The sequence below is a fragment of the Tachysurus vachellii genome, chromosome 22 (genome assembly GCF_030014155.1).
Source record: "Tachysurus vachellii isolate PV-2020 chromosome 22, HZAU_Pvac_v1, whole genome shotgun sequence".
In the NCBI taxonomy this organism is placed as follows: domain Eukaryota; kingdom Metazoa; phylum Chordata; class Actinopteri; order Siluriformes; family Bagridae; genus Tachysurus; species Tachysurus vachellii.
This window is the reverse complement of record NC_083481.1, coordinates 12,646,278-12,668,682: the sequence shown is the minus strand read 5'-3', so window position 1 is coordinate 12,668,682 and position 22,405 is coordinate 12,646,278. Positions and strand designations below refer to the sequence as shown.

Genomic DNA, 22,405 nt, shown 5'->3' with positions numbered 1-22,405 from the left:
ATGTGCTTATTTCTTAAGTAAGAATAATTTTTGACTGATTAGAGAACTAGCTAGTCATGCAGGGTCATGGCATTATGAACTTCTAATTAGTTTAATATATTTGCTGTTTACTTTTGAATACTTGTGTTTTTCCAATGTAGATACTTTATGATTTTTATTCAAGTAGATTTTTGCCTTAATACGTTTAATTGACTAAGATTTTTGACACAGTATCCATGCTCTTATGTTCAGTTTTGCTGCACTTCATTCACTCCTGAATTTACTAATGTGTACATAGAGGAAAATACATTTGGTTTCAGGTGTATTTAAAGTTTGTGCTTGATATATCAATGTGTCTAAGTATACATGACGAGACGCACAATAGGTACAGAAGTACAGAAGTTATTACTTTATTTTTACAGGTAACACTACACGTCTGGTGGGGGCTAAATATACAGATTTATTCATATCAACTCACCACAAAGCTTATATGTGACATATACTGTATAACAGTGCAAACGGGACAGTTTTATGTTAATTTGGTTCAAATTGTACACTTAGCTAAACCATCTGGTGATGGCATCAGTTAACTGAACATTGCTTATTTATTTATTTATTTATTATCTGTTTTGCTGCATTTTCTCTCACATTTCAGGATCACACTGTATCACTAATGAGCTGGTGCACAAATCCGAACCATGTGTTGCGGCACAAGGCTGCAGAAAGAGTTAGAGAAATATGCTGATGTGCATAAGATGAACTTGATGCAAAAGTTTTTGAGTTGCATCCATATGTGTGCATACGTGTGTATGTTATGACAGAAAATCATGACTAGATAGTGCATATGTAAGTTAATTGTTTCATGTCTGTGGCCATATGTGAACCTCCAAGTTAGGAGATGTCAAAATCAAAAACATTTGCAGTAATTTGATTGTTCTGAGAAAGGCCTCACCATGTTGTTACACTAAACACACCTTACTAAACCCTCATGTGTGTTCATATCAGGTTATGACCTACTTTACTTTTTCTTCTATTAATACACCTTTGAAACCTTCATTACTGAACAACCTATTGCCTGACACAAAAATGCGAAATACCTGGAGGAATGTTTCACTGGCACAGGGGAGAACAGGCTCAGACTGTAACCCGAGTTAATGATTGAACCTGGGACCATGGAGCTTTGTGGAGGCAAGACTACCACCATGCTGCCATCATTTCAGTTGCAGTTTGTAAAGATGTTTTGTTTTTAGACATATTATAACAGGTATAGCATTATAACAGATTGACAAATTATATAACATGTTTAGGGTTGACTTTCCCAAACTACTTATATGCTTAAAATGGGCTTTAAAGTGTTGCTATAAAATAATAACATCATTGCTTTTGATAGATGGAATAACTTGTGGAAATACAGTATGTCAATGTTTCACAAGGTTTATTCATCTGATTGTAACATGCCTAAGGGAACACTTTCACAGCAGGAAAAGTTTTAATGTTAAAATGACTTTTGGCTCTGGTTCTGTCTCAGCTTTGATAATCAGTGCCCTTGTATCTCTCCATTTTTTTAAGCACAGCTTTCTTAGACTAGCTTGCCCTTCTTTGCCCATCAGAACATGTGACTCTAATCCCCTCTGATACCTAAAGAGAAGCTTCCAGACAGAGCGATCCATTATCTGCTAATTTAGTCCAGACACACTTGAAAAAGACCATGTGGTCAGTCAGATTTAAGAATAAAGTTTAAATGCTTATAGTTTTGCATTTTTTTACATTTACATTCCTTACACAGTGAACTCAGTTTAGATTGAATGATGTATATTGAGCGTGTTCAATTCACGTAAACCAATTACATTGTAAAATATCAAGAGGATGTTGGCACTAATGGGAACTATAACTATAGTATGGAATTTAGGCAACTAAAGAATAGTGCAGTAGTAATGTACCGTATTATGTGTTGTGGGTTTAATTATAAGTTCAAGTGAGCATGGTGTATTATTTTATTCAAATATTGTGTTGTGTATTCATTCATTCATTTTCTACCACTTACCCGAACTAACTCGGGTCACGGGGAGCCATCGGGCATCAAGGCAGGATACACTCTGGACGGAGTATTGTGTTGTTTAATTGGGTGGAATTGATGTACATGTGAAATTGAAATGAAATATGGTGCACAAATACTTACATTTGATGTTCAATGTTTGATGTCTCATTATAAGGTCATGCAAAATGCTCTATTATAGAATTAGATAAAACTGTAAAAAATAAGATTGTATGCACCACAGTGCAGTTTAATTTATTGAGGAGGTTGATATTAATCCATCATGAATAACAGCACTTTTCTGACAATATTTCTAGCTGTAATAGAGTACATTTACCACCACTGGAGACTTTTCAGGACAGATTTACTTTGTCCTGTTTTTCAGTAACATAAAAAGCTGAAATTTCTATGCTTTTCTCTAGACATTCACAATTTAAAAAAATAAATAAATAAAAAAAATGTATGTATGTATAGCTTCAGGATATGCTTTTTCTGTGACAGTAACTACACCAGCTTACATATGTAACCCAGTTCCCTGAGAAGGAAAAATCACATCCTGAAGCAGGACTGATTTACTTTGTCCTTTCCTGTTTTTCAGTAACATGAAAAGCTGAAATTTCTATGCTTTTCTCTAGACATACACAATAAAAAAAATTATATATTGCTTTAGGATGTGCTTTTTCTGTAACAGTACAGTACCTACACCAATGTACGTATGTAACCCAGTTCACTGAGACGGATAAACGAGGCGTGGTACTGATGTGAAATCATTCCGATTTATCAGCTCATGTGACAAAGCAAAGCTTTATGAAACCTGCTGTAGTTCCCTTTCATGGGAACTCGACACCATGTCATGGCTGATTCTATAGGAACAATAAATACCAACTCGTGAGGAAGAGGGCAGAAGGCCTGCAGAAAGATTGGACAACTGGCCATAATGGGGCTATTTGGGAACGTTCACCACCCAGAGATGCAGGGCAGCCAGGAGTAGACCCTAGGCAGGAGGGGGCAACTGATGGGGCCTGTAGAACTCAACTTCCCAATCATGTTCTCTGGAGGGTAAATTGCTCACAGCAAAAGAAACTTGATCTCTACCTAGGGCAAGAGCTGGTGTGCCAATCTGAACAGAGGCCACAAACGCAGACCATCCTAACGACTGATGCAGGGGACCACCAAAGGTAGTGTTTCAGCACTAGAAACATGGCCTCCATCTTCAAACACTCTTGCCCCTTTTCCACCGAGGCAGTTTGAATGCTGGTTCGGAGCCAGAGCCTAATTTAGAACCAGTTCTTTCTTTTTCGACAGCCAAAGCACCGGCTCTGAACCAGGAAAAGTGGTTCTTAAGAAGCACCAAAACGTTGCTGGTCTAGACTTAAGAACCGCTTGTGTCAGAAGCTGTGGGCGGGGCTACTGTTAGCGCATTTGATAATGTACCTTAAGTATACTAACGTTTAATACACTTTTACTTTACCGCAATACGATCAATTATTAATGATAAAATAATGTACTTTCTCGATTACAACCTCCGTTTATACAAATTACATGAAGCTGCACGTACACATTGGATTCGCCGTGTTTGGATGCCAATGTAAGTTCGCAAAGCCATGAGCATTAACAATAAAGCAACATCTGCCATTGTTGATGTTGTGTTTGTGTTTGCCGCTGCTGCGCTATCGTTGCTGGGAAATGTGACACGTATATAGTGATGTCAGACTCGGCTCTGTGGTGGTTCTCTATCCGATGGAAAGGCAAACCAGTTCTTTTGAACCAGTGGAACCAACTTTGAACCAGCCTTTTTTTGGTGGAAAAGGGGTATATGTGTGCCATGAGAAACAGGAACCCTTCCAAATGCGAGAGGCATCCATCGAAAGAGTTTTGTGACAATGACACACCCCATGAGTGGGACCCAAGGTGAGAACGGTTTCTGACCACATAAGAAGGTAACTATTGCTGAGCCAGCGTTGAAACTGTGTCATGGGTAGCAGACACAGGAATAGCTTTGGCTGCCATGCCATGTCCCTTGATTTAGCCAAAATGGGTTTGGTCTATGCCAACAACAGTGGGCAGCACACCTTTAAAGGAGGACGGGAACACAGACTTTTTTCCATGCAGCCTATGAAAGCGAGAGATCACTTCAACCAAGACATTGCAACATGCCTCTGTTCATCCAGGCCCACAATGGCTGAATAGTTAGCAGTGGCCAAGAAGAACAAGCAGGCAGATAAAGTATTATTCAAAGGTATACACTTAGGTGTTGAGGTCTGGGGAAAATGGGAAACTTCTGCATGAAGGTGGAAGGCGGCGTCAAGTTAGGTAGTGGTCGTCAAGCTTAGAGCAGTCTTAGCTAATACAGCATGTGTAATCACCTTCAGTAGCACATTAAACACCACAGAATGCAGTGGCAATTTGACTGCTGCTTGCTTGCTATATATTCGCAAAGCAAGCTCAGCAAGCCAAAGCAGAGGCATTTAAGTCAGCTGAGAGCCACGAGAAAGGAATGTATCCATCTCTCGTTCGACTTCTGCTAATTTAACCTGCGACCTACCAGAGCAGAAGTGGAGAAATTGCCAAACAAACAACACAGAGAAAATGTGAGTCTCCCTGTAATATAGCAGAGGCACGCATGCAGGCACTTTCTGAACTGCTTGCTCGCCATCTTTAATAATCTCTGTTATACATCTTTTTTTCCCTAATCTAGAGAGACAGGACAAACATACATAGAGCGCTTCCTGAAGACAAAGAAGCTGCAGTATTATGACGTAGATGCCCTTTTATGGTCTTGCTGGCGCGCCCCTTGTTGGTCACATGACCTACCCGAGCTAATAAATAGATGTGACACCACCGTCATGACTTTCATTATATTCTTCTTGCAACACATGACTGTATTTTGTTCCTTACATAAATATGATGTTAAATAAAATCTACTGACCAAGTTTAGAACAGTTTCTTAAGAGAGATGGACATTCCAAATTATCACAGGGGTTTTGTCTTACTTTCTTACTTTCTGGCTATAAAGCAAAGAGCAATAATCGTTCAGGTGAAAATTAAAACCCTTTCATCAAGCCTCCTGGATACCAGATATTAAAACATTTGCAGCACAGGGTCAAAGAGTCAAAGAATATGTGCAATTATTTAGTAGCAGCAATATATTATAGATTTATACAACATATATACACTCCTCAGACACTTTAATAGGAACATCTGCATATTCATAAAGCAGGGAAATGCATATAATAATGCAGAAACAAGCCAAGAGCATCAGCATTGTGGAAAAAGTGTGATTTCTATGACTTTATCCGTGGCGGAGATATGGGTCCCAGATATTTTGGTTTGAGTATTTCAGAATCTGCTGATCATCTGGGATTTTCACACACAGTAGTCTCTGAAGATCAGATTCCTGTCCTGGAACTTGATTTTGTCATCTGCTGAAGCTCAATCATCTTGATGCGCTTCAGTGTGTTCTAAGATGCTTACTGCTCAGCACCATAAAGACTGTCTATTTGCGTTACCATCACATTTCCTGCTCAAACAAGTCTGACGTGTCTCATCAACAAGGCTTTTTTTCTGCCTGGTGATCAAATACATGTTCTTAGCTTTTTCTTGATTTTCTGCTTTCTAATAAGAGCTTCAATCAGCCAGCAGCTTTCTTTTTTTTAATCTAATCCAATCAGATATAGCTGATCCAAACAGGACCCAAAATTGACAGGTTGAGAGAAAGTTTAGAGAAAAAAAACTCTTTGAACAGTGTCTTTTCCAAAAAATCTTTACTTTTGTGAAAGACTGTTCTCATGATATCCTAGGAATCTTGTTCTTGGATAAAAGTAGTCGAACTTCATGCAGTTGTTCTGCTGTTGTAGCTTTTCTAAGTTATTCCAACTCAAGGTTAGATGTTTTGTGTTCTGTGATTCTTTTCTGCTCAACACAGTTGTAAAAAGTGATTATTTGAGTTACTATATCCTTCCTGGCAGCTCAAAATACTCTGGCCAGTTCCAACTGTAATTTTTTTTGTTTTTGTTGTTGCCACCAGGTGGAAATCCCCAGAGGTCAGCAGTTACTGAACTGCTTAAACCTGGAATCAACAACCATTTCACGATCAAATTGAAAGACATTACAAACTTTACCCATTTTGCATAATTTGATGCAGTGATGCATCAAATTAAATAAAAGCACAGAAGCTTTTTTTTCAGCACATATACATTACAACACAGTGGAATTCTTTTTTCTTTTTTGGAAGTCCAGCTTAGGAGGTTGGGGTCAGAGCACAGGGGCAGCTTGCAGTACTATGGCTTGAACCCAGATCTTCTGAGAAACAATCCAGACCCTTAACCACTTGAGCCACCAATGCCCATGTGCTCTTTTCATAAAATTGGTTGTTTGGATAACTGCATACTGTAAATGTGCAATGGGGCAGATGTTCCTAATAAAGTGAATAGAGTGCACATACTTCTTCATGTTGTACCATAGATATCTATACACTAGATGTTGCATTGGGGTCCTAAAAATGCGTCAAAACTGCCGCCATTTTTGTACGGTACTCCTTTACCTCAAATGCATGGACGATGCCGGACTTCTGTGCTGCATATGGTTGTTCAAACGAAAGAAATCTAAAAACCAGACAAGGGTTTACAAGGGATTACATTTCACAAGTGGGAATGTGTTTTATGATATTGAATGTTAGGAAATTATATTTCTTGTTCCGTTGCTTTGTTTTAGTCCTTGGTTAACGACCGCAGCTAATCCCTGCTAGTTATTCATTAGTTTTTGACAGTTAGGAAAACCGACAATGTTTGTAGATTCCGAAGCTCTTAATAAGGACGTTAAAAATTGACCCATGCTTTTTTGCTTAAAGGTGAAGACCCAACTTTATGTAAGAAAATTGATTCCCTTATCTGTCAAACATATTTTATTAGATTGTCCTGGACTTAACACAAGCAGAATGCTCTTTTATCAACTTACTTCACTTAAAGACATATCTAATGACATTATGCATAAAAAGGTTTTGGATTTTTTTATCGTATGTTAATTAAAATAAAAAATTGTATAATATGACTTGCTGTTTATATTTGTTTTGTTTTTATTGCATTTATATGATATTTGTGTTTTTGTAATTGAATTTTTGCCATGAAAATAGCTTTTGATTGCTGACATGGCATTAAATAAAATAATCAGAATCTGAATCTGTTTGTAGATTCCCAAGTGATAAACACAGACGAGTTGCAGTTGCAGCACTAAACACTTTTTTTTAAAATGGTTAACTCAGCTGACAGTCCTGGAAAGATGTCACCAGTTAGGTTGGCAGTTCAGCCTCAAAGTCAAACTTTGTGGGGTTTTTTTTTGGTTTATGTGACTTTAGTACAGTACATACTTATTTAATGTGGCAAAAGTATTGCGGGAAAAGAATAAATAAAAGATTCAACAGTCTTTGGCACCTCAACTATCTAACTTTCACATTATGTTTTCAAATTGGTGATTTGCTTCCACCTGCAAATTGCTTTGTGTATCATATTTAATAAACCAATACAATTTAAATGTTTAAATGAACATGTATAGTCACACCATTGTAGCAGTGTTGCATGCAGTAGGCTATAAGGTAAGTAGTGATTGTTTATTTGAAGTTTACTCAAGTGAAAGAATGTAAGTAATAAACTTACACCTACTAGCACTATGCATAATATTGTGAAAAAGTAAAAAAACTAGAAATCGCATTCATGACGATTTATGGTTATTTTATTTCTTTGCCTACATTGACGCTAATGCAAGAGGAGGGGGTTGGAATGTTCGAATTTCCCCCAGGCGCATTTGTGTACGAAACTAGATCTTATTGAGTTTTCAAAACTTCCAGACTACTCGGGGTGATTCTAGCAGCAGGTGCTAGAATCTAGGTGGGGGAGCATCCTGGACAGGGTGCCAATCCATTGTAGGGCGCCAGCTCACACACACACACACACACACACACACACACACACACACACACACACACATTTACACACTACAGACAATTTAGAGATATCAATCAACCTACAACACATCACGTCTTTGGACTGAGGGAGGAAAACAGAGAACCAGGAGGAAAGCCCCAAAGCACAGAAAAATATGCAACATTGCAGCACATTGTGGCTTAATACTTACATAGTGATGGTAATGGGAATATAATTAGATAGGACTGAAAGCCAGAAATGATTACAGAAAAAAAATAGCTTTTGAAGTGACAAACAAACAAACAAACAAACAAATATATAAATATTATTTTGAACGTTGAGTTATTTTCTAACTAAATGTTTTGTCCTTATTGTTAATATTTGAATATTTTTAAATGCAGTATTTTTATTTATTGCATTTGTATTAATTTATATGTATTTATTTATTTAATTCGTTTATTTTACAGTAATGTTTTTAACTATCTACAAACATCAGATCGAATTTCATTGTATGAAATAAGCTGCCTTTGTGACAGTAAAAGTTGCATTTTGTACATTTTATAAAAGTACTTTATCACATTTTATGTTTCTTTTTTGCACTGAGTGGGTTTGCAGAGGCAGAGTGTGACCAAATCTCCTACTCTTAGACTGCACTCTTTTCGTTGATTTATACTGCCTTCATTCCTTAATCCCACAGCTTTTAGAGAACACACAGAGAGAAATCCCTCAAGTTGTTGGAGCTCAGGCTGAGCCGCAAAGCTGAATAATGTCACTTTTTGAGTTTCCCGTCTCCCATTTTTATCTTTTGGAGGTGCTGCATATGAAATCCACTGAAGACCGAAAGCCTTTTTAAGTGATAGCTTGCTTGAAAGTGTACAAACTTTCTGTTTGGTGGAAAAAGTGTTGCTGTGTTCAGTTAGGAGAGAGTTTGATGACTTACTCTTATGTTAAACAAAGCAGTTTCTAAAATGAACTAAAAAAACATTGCTAGATGTGGATGTGTCCAGTGACGTTTCACTTTTTCAGACTACCATATCTGAAATTATGAAACTGATTTGAGGATGCTGAACTTTTTTACTGGCTGTTGAGTCTCACTGTCTTTTTCCTTTTTATATTTTCTATCATTGAGTATCAAAACTGTCAATGCTGGAAGAAGTTTGCAAATAAATCAGACTTTTATGGAAACTAGGGTGCTCTTCTCTGTGAGTTTGTGTATTTTCACCATGCTTCGAGGGTTTCCTCTGGGTAATCTGGCTTCCTCCACCAGTGCAGAGATTCATCTCTAAGATGTGAGTGTGGTTATCATTGTGTCCACTGCCTTGTGTGTTCCGAGTCATCCAGGCTTCCTGTGACTAGGTAGTACAGTTGGTCTAGAAGATGGATTGGTGGATGGATAGATGGACGAATAGATGGATGGATTGGTGGATGAATGGATGGATATATGGATGGATGGATGAATGGATAAATGGATGGATAAATAGATGGATCAGTGGATAGATTGGCGTATAGATTTGTGGATGGATGGATTGGTGGATGGATGGATAAATTTGGCCCAGGCTAAATTTTTTACAATCTGTTAATTTGTTTAAGGTAACATTTTTACAGCAACTTACATTTTTATTTCCCCTTGACAACAAACAAAAACACCAAACTATTTTCTAGCTTTCTCCTCTCTCACTGTCTTCTTTCTCTCTATCACCAGTTCAGCTAGCTAACAACACAACGCAATGTAACTGTTAAACCATTCCGCAGCCTTTTCTTTTCTGCTGTAATCGTGGAGTGTGTCGATTGTACACAGCAGTGCTAATGTGGCATAAATGTTGACCCCAGACAGTTGCCTCAGAGTTAATTATAGAGAGAAAGTAATATTCTGATACACCAGAATGCCTTCTAGATAGAAAATTACCAGACAGGAGCAAAAACACGCTAATGCTCTAATCCTAGTGTTCTTTTGTGTGTGTGTGTGGGGGGGGTCAAACAAGCTGGAAACCACCATTTTAGGAAGGTATAGTTCTAGTTTGTTTAAAAAAATTAGCTCTTTTTAGAATGCCTTGCAGAATAAACTGATCCGAAACAATTTCTAAAAACATCACTGTTATATTCATGGTGCTCCTTAGAGTGCATCTGTAATGAAATGTCTGTATTATATATTTAAATCTTAATGGATTTTTAAACTTCATGAGCAAGGTTTTTAGCAGGTTTGTATTCCTGAAATGACCAGAATGATTCAATTATACATGTCAATGATCTCACAGTAATACATCATCGACTACAATAACTATATATAAAGTAATTAATCTTCATGTTATTTTCAATATGTTTATTTAAGTTATTAATGAATAAGTTATAATGAAGTTAGTCTGGTAAGATAGAAGAGGATTTTACGATGATATTGCTTTAAAATGAGACGAGGTCGGGGAAACATCCAGAACATGAAGGCTGAGTGAGTAGAAAGCTGTAGGCTTTAGGAGACTGAGCCATTTGGATAGAGCAGTAATTACACTGTACGGGTCAGTGAATGGCAGTGTGGGATGAATCAGTGGCATGTGTGTAAACGCTGCAGAAACATTCAAGAATGTACTGTATAAGCCATATTTCAGTGTTTTTGTTATTAAGTATAAGTTGAACTGCAATTATGTTTTAACACTAAACTGGACATCCATTACTTCAAACTGATTTTGCACAACATGCAATTCTATTTCTTTCTTTTTATTTCTTATTTATTTCATTCTTTTTTCAGTTGCAATCTTGTTTTTAGAATAGAATAGATCAAAATGGATCCGTTTTATTGGTTCTCTGTTTTGTGGCTCATCCACTCCAAGGATCAACAAGGCTTTCTCAGATGCTTTTCTGCTCATCATGGTTATTATTAGTTGTTAATTAATAGAGTTGTAATTTGAGTTACTAAACAAGTTTGGGTACTTCAGTGTGTTTCTTGTGTGTGTGTGTGTGTGTGTGTGTGTGTGTTTGACTGTGTCTGTGCTTCTGATTGGCTGAAAGGAACGGAAACTGATGTGGCTTTCTGCTGTTGTAGTACTGTACATCCACCTCAAGGTTTGATTTGTTGTGCATTCTGAGATGTTTTTCTGTTCACCATTGCCATAAAGAGTGATTATTTGAGTCCTCTAACCAGTCAGACTAAACATTTTCAGCCACAAAACTGTTGCTTGCTCAATGTTTTTTCTTTTCCCACAATTCTGTGTAAACTCTAGTGTGAAAATCCCAGCAATTTCTGAAATATTTACACCACTCCACATGAACCATGTCACAAATGAAGTCACAGATATCACACTTTTTTCATTCTGATGTTTGATGTGAACATAAACTGAAGCTCTTGAACTGTATCTGCATGACGTTACGCATTGCACTGCTGCCACGTGATTGGCTGATTAGATAACGGTAAATATGTAATCCTCCTATTATATTGGGCAGTAAATTTACATTTCTGCTAAAGTTCAGTTACTTACTCGTTAATGAGAATAAATGTACCTTTATTACCTCTGTCTGCTTGTACAATAACCTCTGTACTGTACATTCTGTTCTTTGGAAAACATCCAAGAATTTCTAATGTTACTGAAACTGAATCATACTCCAATACCCTGGGTTTTAGACAAAGGAAATTAAGCAGTTTTGCATGAAATCAATCATATCGATATCGAACATTATATGCCAGGAGTCAGCAGTAGGGGTTTAATGAGCAAACAACAGTGCTTAGAGATCAATATGAGTATTCAGACGGTAGTTAAAATAGGTTTATCAATACATATATGGTAAAATGCATAATGGGTGTTTTATAAGCAAAATCTCATTATCAGAATTTCTCTCTCTCTCTCTCTCTCTCTCTCTCTCTCTCTCTCTCTCTCTCTCTCTCTCTCTCTCTCTCTCTCTCTCTCTCTGTACAGGAGTTTACATCACTAACGAAGGAGTTGAGTGCATGCCGGGAGCAGCTTCTGGAGAAAGAGGAGGAAATCTCCGAGCTTAAAGCAGAGAGGAACAACACCAGGGTGGGTGTCTGTGTATGTGTGTGTGAGAGAGACACAAAGGACGAGAACGAGAGGGAGACGGAGAAACAGTGGGATACAGATAGAAAGAGAGGAGCAAAATACAGAAAGTGAGAGGAAATAGAGTAAGTGAGAGAGAGAGAGAGAGAGAGAGAGAGAGAGAGAGAGAGAGAGAAAGAGCTACAATTGTCTTACATTTCACAATACTGCCATAGAGAGAGAATGTGTTTAACATTTAATGGAATGTATAATTTAACTACTTGAGCTCAAGATTAGGGCCTTGAACCTTAGGTGTAACTGCACGTCATTCAAAGGCCATGCCGATACAATTTAACGCCATTGATTTGCACACATCAGAATAAGATAACGTGATGTAACTGTTAAATAAAACTATTAATGATGGCTGGGCAGTTTTTTAGTAGTACTTTTGATGTCATTTTTTAATATGATTGGAATATATAATAAATGAATAAACAGTTTCCTCAGAAAGCAGAATTGCATGAATACAGATTTCCTGTATAGCTCCTCCTAGAACATTTGGAGTGCTTGGTGTCGCGTCACGAACGCTCTTTAAGGATGACTGTGGTGAAGAGACAGGCTCCTCCACCCTCTGGAGTCTCCAGTGAAGTGGAGGTGCTTAAGGCTCTCAAATCTCTGTTTGAGCACCACAAAGCCCTGGATGAGAAGGTATGACATCACTATAGTGCTTCAACTGTGAACTTTTGATCTGACTAAAATACTAAGAACAATTTGGAGTGTTGTGTGCAAGTCCTTCACAGAGATCATTTTTATTTAGCCTTAAACCAATTTTTACTATTATCATAATAATGCTGCTAATGTTGAATGTGAGTGTGAGTTCAAGTACTTGTCCTGTTGTAGGTGCGTGAGCGGCTGCGCGTGGCGCTGGAGAGAGTGACAACACTAGAGGGTCAGCTGGTAGCCGCCAATCAGGAGGTACATGTACTTATACTTGTCTTTTGTGATGACAGTTTTCACAAGAACATATTGTTCAGCATTTATATTACAAATTTCATTGATTAATATATTGTCTGAATACATTTTTCCCCAATAATATCATTTTTATAAAAAAAAAATTTAATGAATACATATTTTATGAATACAAATTCACCAGTACAAAGTCAAAAGATGTGGCAACCCAAAAGCAACAAACTAAATAGGTTAATTTATACACACCCCCACGCAAACTTTAACCAACTGCATGTAAGGATAAAGCATACTTGTAAACCTTGTGTATTCTTTGCAAAATACTGAGTGTAACTTGTGTAACCTTGTAAACCTTGTGTATTCTTTGCAAAATACTGAGTTGACCCTTACTCTACTCTATTCTTTTTGTATAACCTTCAGAATTTTGGCTCACGGCTCAGTAGCTCGCATGTCCAATAAAATGTTGCTTGTAAACAAAAAACAGTATTTGATGGGAAACAATGGCACATTATAGAAGTCCTTTCCTATAGTTTTATTTGATGTAAAGCTTTATTTCTGTCACATTGTCTTTGCACATAGAGACATTTTGCACATAGAGTTATTTTAATTGGCGGCATTTAATTTTTGTTTTGCTTTGTTTTTCTCAGCAAAACCACAAAAAGATCAGCCATGAAAAAAGGAAAATATAGAAAGAAAAAAAAAAATATATATATATATATATATATATATATATATATATATATATATATATATATATATATATATATATATATACTTCTTAGAAGTGCAAACATGTAGACAGGAAATACTGTATTTTAGATGCTCACATGCTTGCTTATCCATGTGAGTGAGCATCTGGGTCAAATCCTGCAATTCAGCTGAGTCATTAAGCATTCACTCTGTGTTTGTGTGTGTGTGTGTGTGTGCTTGAGAAAGTGTGGCCTTTGCTCCCAATAATGAGCTAAGATGACCTTTACCCTTGTCTTTTGACTATTTATGTTTGACCTGGACTATTTCTTCAATTGATTTCATTCTGATATAATTAGCAGGTGGTGTGTGTGTGTGTGTGTGTGTGTGTGTGTGTGTGTGTGTGTGTGTGTGTGTCTAACTTTAACACTCAGGTTCAAATTAAAAGTAAGTTTATAAAGGTTATTGTTGAGCAAGATATTTTGAGGCTTGTTCTACTTTTTAGGAAATCAATAAAATGGCTTCCTTTTCAGTAGAATGTCTAGACTTCTTTTTTCCTCCTATAACAGGGTTGAGTTTAATAAAACATTTCAACATCAGATTGCTCACACTGTTCCTGTTGCCCGAGGCTTCTGAGATGTAAAGCTGCAGGGACACCTTTAATTGCAAAATAAATACCATTAATCCTCTCAGTAGAAATTGATTTCATAAGTATTATTTAATCGTAAAGTCTGTCTCATGAATCAGTCATTATTCAGTATGTGAATCGGTCGTTATTTAGTATGTGAATCGGTCGTTATTTAGTATGTGAATCAGTCATTATACAGTATGTGAATCAGTCATTATACAGTATGTGAATCAGTCATTATACAGTATGTGAATCAGTCATTATACAGTATGCGAATCAGTCATTATTCAGTATATAAATCAATATGGTAATCAGTCATTATTCAGTAAATGACTCAGTATATAAATCAACATATGAATCAGTATGTGAATCAATCATGAATTGGTATACAATATACTAATTCATGAAGCTTATTTTATATTGTTTAAAGTAAATTATAAAAAATAGTCATGAATAATTGTTCTATTACATATCCTTCCAATTCATGCCATTAAACATTAAAAAGTTAGTTTAGTTGTTATTATAGCAATTCTAATTAGAGCAAGTCTAATAACTTTGTTAATGTTGGGTTATAATTTCATAAACTAAAAAAATAATAAACTAATAAATTAACTCTTGATTTTCTTTCCTGAAACTCACCCCTTCTCTCCCTTACTCTCATTCTTCCTGCATTTTCCTTTACTGTTTTTCATTCCCCCTCTCCCCTAAAATTTATTTTCTTATTCTTATTTTCTTCTATGCTTCCACTTTCCTCCCCCTCCTATACCTATTTTTCTGTCATTTATTTCTTGTACTCTTACCTCTTGCTTCTTTCTCTTCTTACTCCATTTTCTTATGCCCTTTCTTTCCCTTTTTTCCCCTCATCCTTCCTTTCTCATCCTTTTCTCCTCTCTAAACCTTTCTCTTCTTTGCATGGATTTTTATGCATGTACTCTTACCGCTTACACTCTCTTTACTTGTCTTTTCACATATTTTCTTTTTATCCTCACTCATATGTCTTTTTCCTTTCCCTTACTCATCTTTCTCTCTCTCTCTCTCTCTCTCTCTCTCTCTCTCTCTCTCTCTCTCTCTCTCTCTCTCTCTCTCTATAATAATGTATGTAGTCATTAAAATAAGAATACATCTGTTGATTGTAATAAGCTTTAAGTGCTCAGAAGACATCAAGTCTTCAGGTAACACTGACTAAGTGCCAGCTTATGGATATTTTCCAAAACGCGCACACATACACAATTAATTAGTTACTCCATTCAAAAGCATTTGCATTAGGCAAATAATTACTCTGCTTAATTTCCATTGCTCTAATACAGGCGGTTTGTTTATTTTTTTGTGTCCACAGCTTACCATGGTGCGACAAGGAAGAGATGGAAAGACAGATGGGAACAAAATGGACAGTGCAAAACCAGCTTGGAAGGTTGTTAAACATCATCATTTCCAAAATCCAAGCTGATATAACTTGAAAATGTATTATGCAACTTTTCTATGAAACATTCTTCATCTCTGTGTTCTACACTGCAGTAGATTTTTTAGCATTTCTAAATAATACAGAAGACATGGAGAATGAAGAGGTATTATCTGTTAACATCTTGTGTTCCCCTGAAGGTTCCTTTAATTAACTTCCAACAATGTACTTAGCTTTAAACCAAACATCCACCTACACACATGGAATTCCATGTGAAAGTGTGATACAGACACACACACTCAAGTTGTAAGTCATGATTATTAAAACCATACTGCTGAATCAAGGGCCTAGGGAGGTAAACATCTTTCTGCTAACAGAGAGAGGAATTCATTTTAACTTGATCTGTGTATCCCAAACCTGTAACTGATGCTTCCTTGATTTCTTAGTTCTACTGTATGTCCTTCAGTCTGTGACCTAGAAAATCAATCGAAAATCTATCAGGTAACTATAAAGAAGCACAAAGTCTTAAAATGCATTTAGAAGAATCAAGGAATGAGGAACGTGTAGTCTTTATTATTATTATTATTATTATTATTATTATTATTATTATTATTATTATTATTATTATGCCATGTGATGTAACAATGTAGTATAATGTAGTATATGAATGTTTCTTCAATAAATAATACAACAATAATGATCACAAAAATCAAATAAATTAAGTCAGTTAATATGATTTGGAAACTATCCCCCGGACACAGATTCCTGCTTTGAGCCACTTCTTTTATGTAGATCCCACACATCAGTGTTAAAGAAAATCCACAAGGACAACAGTATGGCAATGCAGTGACTTTCACGTCCCTACTCTTGTTTTCGTTCAATACAGCGGCTTCCGAATGGCTCCATAGATGTCCATGATGAATCGACTCGTGCTGTGGAGCTGCAGGAGCTGCTAGACAAAGCTAATAAAGATCTGTCAGCAAGTCGTGAGCGCTTTAACACGTTGAATACCCGTGTGGCTGAGCTAGAGAGCGAACTCGCCAATGTGCGCAAGGAGCTTCTGAAGAGCGAGGAGATCAGCACCAAACACCAGCGAGACATCCGTGAGGTTAGTGTGAGCCACATAATGCAGTAAAACATCCTACTTTAGCATTAGCTGAGGTACATTGTTGCTCACAATGAAAATATAGTAAAATCTGGAAACATAAAAACATCCTGAGACTTAAGGAATCATGTCATTTCACCTTGGCCAGTTTAACAGGGTGTCTAATGTGACCTAATACTAATACTAATACTATTCATGGGTCAAGGACAAAAGCGGGACAAGTTACACGCCGAAGTTTTGTCAGGAAGAGTATGCAGGATAGTAAGAATGTTGCTTTGCAAAAAATTACAAAAATTATTATTATTATTATTATTATTATTATTATTATTATTATTATTATTATTATTATTATTTTTATCATTTTTATTACAGCAACCAAGAGACTTTACTGTAAACTTTACCGAATGTTTACAGCTTTCTGTGTTATGGTTACAGATCACTGACACTTAAATGTTATATACTATGTCTCCTCACAGGAACTTTAACAATTACTTTAACAATAATGTCATACAATTTCTTTTCTTATTTAATTATGTTACACAATTACCCAACAACATACTAAAATCACTTTGTAAGTTGTTACTATAGCAACAATAATCTGACCAGTCAGATTGGAGAATTCAACAGTGCTTAACAAGCACTGGATAAACAAGCTTCTCAGTCTTTTCTCAAATACAGCCTCTAAAACATCACAAACTGTCGCTTTAAATCACACTGTATTGAAAGTTATCAGATATTAACATTAAATAGAATTCTGTCCTCAGACATATATAAAGTTCTATATTCCACGAGTGTGTTGTGCTCTTAGTATGTGCCTGTTCAACAGGCCATGGCACAGAAGGAGGACATGGAGGAGCGGATCACAACGCTGGAGAAGCGCTACCTGGCTGCACAACGTGAAACAACCTCCATCCATGACCTGAATGACAAGCTGGAGAACGAGCTGGCCACCAAGGACTCGCTCTATAGACAGGTTGAGTTCACCAGATTATCATACAGCAGATGAACTTTTATATATAATGATCACAAACACATTTTATTGGAAGTTAATCCACTTTACCTGTTTTACCTGTTCTGTGTTTATTTCTAGTTTAAAGTCTATTAATTCTCATGGTGAAGCTTTCTGTAATGTGTGGTGTGTAGAGACAGTGTGCGAGTATGCACTCTCCATATGTGCTTTATTGGGGTAAATCCAAGCTTTGTAATCCAAGTCTAAATCGGTGTGTTTTTCAGAGCGAGGAGAAGGTGCGTCATTTGCAGGAGCTATTGGAGCTGGCTGAGCAGAGACTACAGCAGACAATGAGGAAGGCTGAAACACTGCCAGAGGTGGAGGCTGAACTGGCTCAGAGAGTGGCTGCTCTTACCAAGGCACGCACACACACACACACACACACACAAGTTTGGCAATATGAAAATTAAACACTTTTTTATTAGTGACATTCAATTTTGCAGGCAGAGGAACGACATGGAAACATTGAAGAACGTCTTCGGCAATTAGAGTCACAGCTAGAGGAGAAGAACCAGGAGCTGGGCCGAGTGAGTAGCATGTGCTCATGTGGCTTTGATGATGAAGAGTGTGTATTCGTGTGCATAAACGCACTAAAGAAATGTATGTTTAAGCACAAATGTGAAGGCTTCAGAAATCTGACATTACCGAGAACTGGTAATGTTGCCAGTCTACCAGTTTGCTGAATGGATATTCATGCAGGTTATTGGCATGGCAACCATAGAAATACAATGAAACCTATAAAAGACAAGTGATCTGTATTTTTTCCCCAACACTTATTAAAATTTCTTCAGTTGAATATGTATCTCAACTTCAACAACCTGGCTTCTCAATGTCCAGACTTACTGTGAGATATCACAGGACTCTTGTACCAAGCCAAAGATGTTCAGATTACTGGTTTCACTGGTATCTGAGGAACTTCGTTTACACATTTTTGAAACATTTTTTTTTCTCTCCAGTCTACATACATGTTTGAATGACAAGGCCTGCCATCTACTGGTTGCATTATATAACTTTTTAGCATTATGTACTTCTTACGACTCCTTGTTGTATTCCCTCATATATTTTTATTAGGCTCGTCAAAGGGAGAAAATGAATGAGGAACACAACAGGCGTCTGTCAGATACAGTGGACCGCCTACTTACTGAATCTAATGAACGCCTGCAACTCCATTTGAAGGAACGAATGGCTGCCCTGGAGGATAAAGTACACACACACATACACACAGATTAAAATCAGCGTTTTGTTTTTAAGCATATAACCTGTTTTGCCTGAAAACAGCAAATGCATGATTAATGCTACATAAAATGATTGCTAATGGATTACTTGGATGTAAAAAGTCTTATGTGTAAGCATTTTATACCTTCTAGGCAGACAAAAAGGAGACCACAATTTTTATGAATCTTTGCTTACTTCATCTATTGAGCTATTTTACTGAGTTGATGCAGTCTGGATTCTTGTCCATCATCAGACATGCACAATAACTGTAGCATTAATTAAGTTGTGTAGTATGAGAAAGTCACAAAATACAAACTGTCATAATTCATAAAATGATGAAATGAAATCAATTCATGAAATGATTCGATGCTGAACTTTGCCCATGAGACTTTAAGAGGTCTAAATAAAAATGTATTTAAGCAAGAGTACTAGTATTTAATTTTAATTATACTTTTACAGGTATCTGAAGTATTTTCCACTTTGCTTGTCACAAAAATCTCTGTATCATGACAAATCGAATCTCTAAGTTTTGAATCATAACTCTATACTTTACTAGCTCTGTATATAGAACATAAAGAACATGAAGTAACAGAATCCAATACAATCCACACAGCATTTCCTTCAGAGTGCAGAAACGTGAACAGTAATGCTTAATTTCGAGTTTAGTTTTCTTGTAGGTAGAATAAAATTGAGTGGAAGGAAAGTAATACAGCTTTCCATTTCAGCTTCACTTTTCTAACAATACATTTTTGGTACTGATAAAGCCACATTTTTAGAATGATAACCCATTGTAAAATTTAATTTTCCTTTCTAGAATGCACTCATCCAGGATCTGGAGAATTCACAGAAGCAGTTGGAAGAGTTCCACCACAACAAGGTACTGTTAACAAATAAGAGTTTCTGGATTTGAATAGCGTATAAATTCAATTCTGATTTCTCTGTAAAGTATTAAATTGACCATTTTTATATTTCTAAATATATCATGAAAAAAAAGAGTTACACATACTGTAGCTAAACAGCTCATATTTAAGCAATGTTGCACAATCACAAGCAAACAGGGTGATTTTCGTAGCTACATGTAATCGCAGCTGTGTATTATTATGTATTCAACCTATTCGTATGATTAGAACAGTTCTTTAAACACAAGCTTAATATTCAGTATGTGAATACAATAATGGCAAATATTTGCTTGTTTTTGCTCCACTAGTGGAAAATTATCCTGGATAAGCTATGCTCACAGCATGCTGGCTTGCTAGCTCACAATGATTTGTACAAATCGGTTAAAGATGCTTCTGTTAAAATTAGTGTCCAATGTTCATTTTATCTGATGAGCTTTTATCATCTATGTAAAATGTTATATTCTTGAAAAGTATCCTTTGTCTGCAAACAATGTCACTAACACTGTAGTAACTATAAGGTGGATATTAATGTACACAGAGAAACGGAATGATGCACATTGAGAAACATTCCAGTGCGGTTATAGTAATAATAAGCACTCTTGAAACACAATCAAATTACTTTTTTAAAGCTCATATTTGTGTTTAAAGCTCAGATTTGTGCAAAGCTTGTGTTTTTTTAGTTAACAATATGCTGTTTCTTCAAATTTTTGTTTTTACTGTTACCATATTTACAGGAGAGACTGATAGGGGAAATTGAGAAGCTTCGCTCAGAGTTAGATCATCTAAAGAGAAGGAGCGGAGCTTTCGGAGATGGAACACACCCTCGGTAACTTATACCAGAGATGGGGGACTCGAGTCATATGACTTGACTTGAGTCAGACTTAAGTCGTAAATTTGAGACTTGAGACTTGCTTGACAAATATTAAAAAGACTCTACTTGACTTTGACTTGACATTCATGACTTGAGACTTGACTCGGACTTGAGTTAAAAGACTCAGAGATGGGGGACTCGACTTGACTCGAGTCAGACGTAAGTCGCAAATTTGAGACTGGAGACTTGCTTGACAAATATTAAAAAAGACTCGACTTGACTTTGACTTGACATTCATGACTTACTTGTGACTTGCACATATGTGTCTTACTCCCACCTCTGACTTATACTATATATAACATTAACATACATTAGGGTTATTTCACCATGCTTTGGTGAAGCTAAGTGCTTTTTAAAATAAGTGAATTAATTTAGTGTTGTTTATTAAGGCTTAATCAAATTTGTGGTGTTATTTCAACGGATAATTCTGGGTGCTAATTTCAAACTTTAGTTTATTAATTTGTATTGGATTTGTGAACATGCTAATATTTGATGCTGCAAATTGTAAGTATTCGTGCGTATTTTCTCTCTTATCTATGTGTTTTTTCCAGGTCTCATTTGGGCAGTGCCACAGACCTGCGTTTTTCTGTGGTGGAGGGACAAGGGGAGCACTTTTCCTCTACAGGAGTCATTCGGCGAGCACAAAAAGGAAGAATTGTAGCACTCAGGGACGAGCCGACGAAGGTAATGAACTCTGTTTATAGAGTCCATTAGAATCCATTCATTTTCAGTGCAAATTCAAGATAAGATCTAGATAACTGATCTAGATAGATAAGTAATGAAATAGCGATATGGAATAGATAAAACAAAGAGTACAACTTAAGATTATTAACTTTGAAATATAACACACAACTCTATAATTCTCAACTCTCTTGTGATAGTATCAGGTCCTGTGTGTGCAAATGCATCATGAATTACAAGTTTCTAAGATTCCAAATTAACATGCATGAATTTGCATGAGCATCAATTGGCTGTGTTTTGGGTGATTTATAAAGAATAATTGCTTGAATTACACCTTGTGCAAACCCAAAATTGAAAGCATTATGTAAATTACGTCTTTGCGTACGCTCTTTGTTCTCGCTAACCCTTGCAGCTTTAGATATTTAAGAGACTCCTTTAAAATGCTGTTAGAATTAGAGGTGCAAATTTGCTCTGATTAGTGTCATTATTTTAAGTAACTGACTCTTGATCATTTTGAGATACAATAGCATGATCTTGTTAAACCCTTACATAAAAAAAGCAAGTAAATGGTATAATTTTTTCCACAAATTTAATACGACTCTAGATGCACACAGTGATGAGTCCTGAGAAAGTGCATACATCTGCCCTCAATTTTCTGATTTTATTTATCAGTGCATAAATAACACTTGTGTGGTCACCATAACTTCCATAAATTAACAAATAACCTGGATTTTTTTTTAGTATTTAGTAATTATTTTCTCAAAAGAAGCAAAGTTTTTGAAACAAAAAGATTAGTATGCTGTTTCTACTTCCACAGTCATTAAGAGATTAATTATTATAGCAGCCTGGTGTTATTAATGAAATCATGAAGTGTGGAGCAGTCAGGTGTGAGTCTATATCGTGCCAAGAAGAAAGGATGTGCGCTATGACCTCAGAGAAGCAATTGTTGCTGCTCATCAATCTCAGAAGGTTTATAAGGCCGTCTCCAAACAATTTGAAATTCACCATTCTTCATGTGAGATGGATTGTTTAC

General features: G+C 36.4%; 1 protein-coding gene across 4 annotated transcripts in view; it reads left to right on the top strand.

Annotated features, from left to right (window-relative positions):
* Positions 1–22,405, top strand: part of ppfia4 (PTPRF interacting protein alpha 4) — a 97,366-nt gene that overhangs the window by 53,303 nt on the left and 21,658 nt on the right. For 3 of the 4 annotated variants that reach the window (XM_060858508.1, XM_060858509.1, XM_060858505.1), the window contains exons 2-13: positions 11,835–11,936; positions 12,456–12,620; positions 12,813–12,887; positions 15,530–15,604; positions 16,479–16,700; positions 17,524–17,670; positions 17,931–18,065; positions 18,150–18,233; positions 18,778–18,909; positions 19,736–19,798; positions 20,555–20,646; positions 21,243–21,375. In XM_060858508.1, the coding sequence (XP_060714491.1) occupies positions 11,835–11,936; positions 12,456–12,620; positions 12,813–12,887; positions 15,530–15,604; positions 16,479–16,700; positions 17,524–17,670; positions 17,931–18,065; positions 18,150–18,233; positions 18,778–18,909; positions 19,736–19,798; positions 20,555–20,646; positions 21,243–21,375 (1,425 nt within the window). The remainder of the gene's footprint in view (positions 1–11,834; positions 11,937–12,455; positions 12,621–12,812; positions 12,888–15,529; positions 15,605–16,478; positions 16,701–17,523; positions 17,671–17,930; positions 18,066–18,149; positions 18,234–18,777; positions 18,910–19,735; positions 19,799–20,554; positions 20,647–21,242; positions 21,376–22,405) is intronic. The other variant, XM_060858507.1, reaches the window with a different exon arrangement.